This window comes from Myotis davidii, unplaced genomic scaffold (genome assembly GCF_000327345.1).
Source record: "Myotis davidii unplaced genomic scaffold, ASM32734v1 scaffold399, whole genome shotgun sequence".
Taxonomy (NCBI): Eukaryota; Metazoa; Chordata; class Mammalia; order Chiroptera; family Vespertilionidae; genus Myotis; species Myotis davidii.
The window spans coordinates 4166374-4170894 of NW_006292094.1; the positions used below are offsets into that span (position 1 = coordinate 4166374).

General features: G+C 52.5%; 1 protein-coding gene across 3 annotated transcripts in view; it reads right to left on the minus strand.

Annotated features, from left to right (window-relative positions):
* Window positions 1–687: 687 nt before the first annotated feature.
* The window catches only part of LMTK2 (lemur tyrosine kinase 2), a 61151-nt gene continuing 57317 nt past the window's right edge, over window positions 688–4521 (minus strand). For all 3 annotated transcript variants that reach the window (XM_015565109.1, XM_006765469.2, XM_015565110.1), the window contains one exon: window positions 688–4156. In XM_015565109.1, the coding sequence (XP_015420595.1) occupies window positions 4128–4156 (29 nt within the window). In that variant the 3' untranslated portion in view covers window positions 688–4127. The remainder of the gene's footprint in view (window positions 4157–4521) is intronic.

The window sequence follows — 4521 nt, forward strand, 5'->3', positions numbered from 1 at the left end:
GTGTTAGGTCTCCGGGGAGCCGCAGGCAGCTTGGGCGCAAACCCGGCTCTGCCGCCCACGTGCTTTACCGAGTCGCTCTGTTCACGGGCGCGTGGAAAGCGTCTGGCTCCGGTCCTTGGGGGCTGACAGGACGCGCCCCCAGTGCAGGGAGACCGTGGCCGGTGGCGCAGCAGCCTGTGCCCCACCCCCGCAGGGTCAGGGTCAGCGCTGTCCCTCGCTGCCTGTCTTGGGCATCTCTGAAGGGGGGGGTCACGGCTCCCATCTCCTCCCTGAGGGTCACATGGGAGTTCTTATAACCCGAGTTGGGGCCAGGTGTGGTCAGTCTTGGTAAGAGCCTGTCGGGTGCTCTTGGCCGCTGGGACCAGGAGAGCAAGGCCCCCGATGGGGGTGAGGGCCACTCGGGGCACAGAAAGGCTGGTTTAGAGCGGATTCGCCTCTTGGTTTGCTCACTGGGTGCTGGACCTCAGGAACTAAAATGCTTCTGAAACCATCAAAGGCTCCGGATTACAGCCACGCGTTAAGGCAGCACAAATGCGCGTGAAAGCTGTTTCCCAGTCACCACGGTCTGTTCTCTGGGCGGGTGGGATTCAGGTCTGTCTCGGAAAAGGACATCTGGAGACCAGGGCAGTGCCAGCGACCCGCCCAGGGCCTCCGTGTTAAAATTACAGAATAAACACATCAACAGAATTTATAAATATATAACTATATTTATTTTGAATATTAAATAGTTTTTAAATTACAAGCAATTTATTGAATCACACTATGCATCAATATACAGTAAAAATCTTACAATTTAAAAATGTACACAATTTAAACTGAAAGTTCATTAACTGTTACATTGCCGTGAATATAACTCTTAAGATTGTGTTAAACAACAGGGAAACCGCACAGGTGTGACCGCCCTGGGGTCCTCCTCTGAGACCTCCGAGGCATGTCCGCCATCCCAGTAACGGCGGGTGGCAGTTCAATACTGTCAACTCATCTTTGAGGACTTAGTCATACGTTAAAGAGAACTTTCCTTTTAATAGTCAAAGCTTGAGCCAACCCCATCACAACCTAGGAAGGTTGTGTTTGAGATTCAGGTCTGAAGGAACTACAGCATTCTTACTCTAAGGCTACTTCTCAGAAGGCGCGTGTCTTGCAGCTCCTGACCCGGTTCGCTTCTGGGGTTTTCAGATGACCAGCTGAGCCACGTTAGCCAGGAGCTGCTCCCTCACACCTGGGCCCTCAGGGCAAACATGCGGCAAGTCATTAACCCTACACTCACCCTATGAACATAATACTAAGAGGCTTTTAAGGGCGTTTCATGGCAGCAAGACATACAAAGACTTGTCTTAGATAAACCCATTTCCATAGAAAGTCACCTGCACATGGAAAATGAACAAGTTTTCAATTCAGCGTTGCTGAGCTGCTTCACCCTGAAGATGAATGGCTTCTTCCCAGACCACAGTCCAAGTGTCAGACGGATGTGGGAGCACTTTTCTACATTCTTTTTGACTTACAACAGTCATTGATAACACAAGTTAACACCTAGCTAGGAAGGAAATGAAGGTTAGATTTGTACCATGGGATTAAACTCCACCAAAGTAGGACTCATTGAAACCTGATCAATTCCAAGGGAGGCCAGGAAATGCTGTGAGGCAGGTATTTCAAACCTCACCCGTATTCCCTAGAGAACCACTGATTTATTCCACTGCATAACTCACTAGAGCAAGTACTGCCTGAAAACCCACCACTTTTACACAACTGAGTAAAAAAAGAAAGAAAGCACACACTGGCATTTCAAAACTGGGCTGAAAATGTTAGTGTACACGATTTATTTCCCGTGTATTGCTTGAGATTTCAAAAGAACATGTTCACGCACGTGTTCATTATAAATATAAAATATTCCCCACCATGCAACCCCACAGTAAGATCTACTCCAGCCCCTCCCCCCAACTCAATGTATAAAATGCCTTTTTGGCAATTATGAGAGCGACACAGGCTTAAAATAAATAAAAATGAGAATTATGTTGTTAAAATCTCCTTGATTGTAGTGAAAAATGGTCAACCCAAAAACACCAGATTTAGCCTGGGCTGACTGTATAAGAAGACTATATATTCTATAGATCGGCTTGATTTTAGTCATTAAGTCTGAACCCCTTAAACCTATACTTTGAAAAAGCTAGTGTAATGGCCTTATTTCTCTCTAAACCAAGCTGGTAGATGTAAAAATTCAGAAAGCTCAGGAAGTCTCTATAAGTAAGAAACTCAGAGTTTGGCAACTTTGGCAAAATCACCTTCTAATGCCCTGTTAACTTTTCAAAGTGCACACCACAGGGTCCAGCTCCCAGCAGCGCCCCCCCCAACCCCCCCGTGGTACTCCATGCTCACAGCACGTGGGGGGAAGGGCTCTTCTCCATCGGAAGTCTCGCGCTCTGGAACGTTATTGCTAGTGTAAGAAGTTAGTGGAGTGAACCAGAATTGGTAATAAGGATCAACATTTACTGCGGACGCTCTAGCCAGCGTACACGTTTGCATCTCGCCCCGGCTGGAGTGGGAAAGCACCTCAGCACCGGGAACACGGGAAGGGCAGCCTGGGGCCTGCAGGCCTGGCTTCAGGACGGACACGCCGAGCCCCCCCAGCGCAGCGCTGCTCTAGCCCCTGGGAACTCCGCGAGGTCAGAGGAGGACTCAGAACTGCAGGGGGAAGCCACCAACACTTGGAGGTTGCACTGGACACACGCGTCCTTTTCCAAGCAAGGGGAGAACCCGGTGCTTCACGCGGGCGGGAGGGTCGTGCTGTGCGCCCCGGGGTGGCGTCTGGGTGAGCGCCGGCAGGGCTGCCCAGCTTCCGGCCAGAACATGCTGGATGCGGAGGCTCCGCCGCTGTCCCTCGTCCCTCTCTCCTCAGTTGCGGGATGGGATGCGGGGCATCTCCTCGCTGCAGACCAGCCGCCTGGACGTGACATGCCTGGGGGGGCGGGGGGAGTCCTAGGGGAAAGTTCCGCTCTGGGGGTATTAAGAGCTCAACACCAGAGGCTGAGCTTTTACAAAGAGAATCAAACCCTCGTGTCGCCAGAGCCCTGGGGGAACAGCTCCTCCCTCCGCGTTCCCACCTTCCTGCCGAAGGAGTTCCAAGGACAGGAAGCCACAGCAGCCTGCGCTTCTGAAAGCCAAGCAGGTGTCCAGTGACGGCAGCTTGGAGGGCAGTGCCTCTGGGGGAAGGGCCGGGACCGCACAGTCTAACCAGCACTCAGTGGTGGGGTGCACCACCTGTTGGTGTTTACCCAAAGGGTTTAAAATCGGGGTGGGGAATCACACAGAGGCTGCAAGGCCCTCAGCTCCTCAGAGAAGCCGCCTCCGCCACAGGGAAACCACCGCGTCGAGAAGAGACAACAGGGGTTCCAGCCCATCGACCGAAGAGCAGTCTCTCTGGGCTCATTAAAACCTTTCCTCTGAGGCTCGAAGCACTAGCGTCCGGAGTCAGTCAGCGTTTGCGAAAGAGGACCATCTGTAACTCCAGCAACTCTAAGGACTGCACACACTCCACATATTTCAGGTTACAAGTACCATGCAGGGCAAATAAACTATAAAACAACCAAAAAATCAAACTAGTGGGCAGCACCAGCTTGACCTGCCTTATTTTCCTTGAATAACTTAAGATTCTGTACAATATCAGGGACTCTTAGAACATGTACCCACAGTGCAATTACAGAAGCAATTAGTGATTTCTTACAAATAATAAATATGCCTCACGGTGCCCAGTCCCACCACGCGTCCTCTGGGCCCATGCGCAGACGGATGCACGGGTGTGGACAGAGAACCCCGTGTGGAAACCAGAAACAGCCGGGAGCCCACAGTTCTCCACGCACCTGAGCAGTGCCAGCCCTCCCCAAGGAAGACCAGAGCTGAGTGTCTTTAGTGGTGAGGGCGGCAAACCACGCGAGACAGGACCCTGGCTCCCCAGACGGACTTCCTGCCGTGGGTACCGGGCTCGGGGCCCAGTGCTGGCTCCCTCTCTGCCTCTGAGTCTCTCTCCCTGTCCCGCCTCAGCAGATGTCGCGTGGATGGCGTTGTTCGGTGGGCAGCACAGGCCCGCCGCCGCGGGGAAGCAGCCTGGAACCTGAGAGTGCATCACCATCCACCTAATCTTTTTCTCCATCTTCACTGCTTCCTGTTTAGGAGAGAGCAAGCAGAGCGGGGTTAGTGATCGTCCCAGATAAACAGTCGGGGTGGCATCTGAGCTGCCGGGCAGAAAAAGGAACCGAAGCTGCGAGTGCGGACCCAGCACCTGCCAAGCCCCAGGTGTCCTTCCCAGGCAGCAAGCACATCTGCTCAGCTCCCACGCCGGGTCAATGTCGAGGCTGAGGGCGCAGGAGAGAGCGGGTCTGGCCGGCACATGGCTGCCCCTGACAGGCGTTGGTCATGCCCGCTATCTAATCGGCACAATTAAGCGCACGCAACACAAACAGAGGCTCTTTATGTTTCCTCGTTATTATTTGATCTGCAAACTTCAAATAAAAAAATGTACCTCTTAAC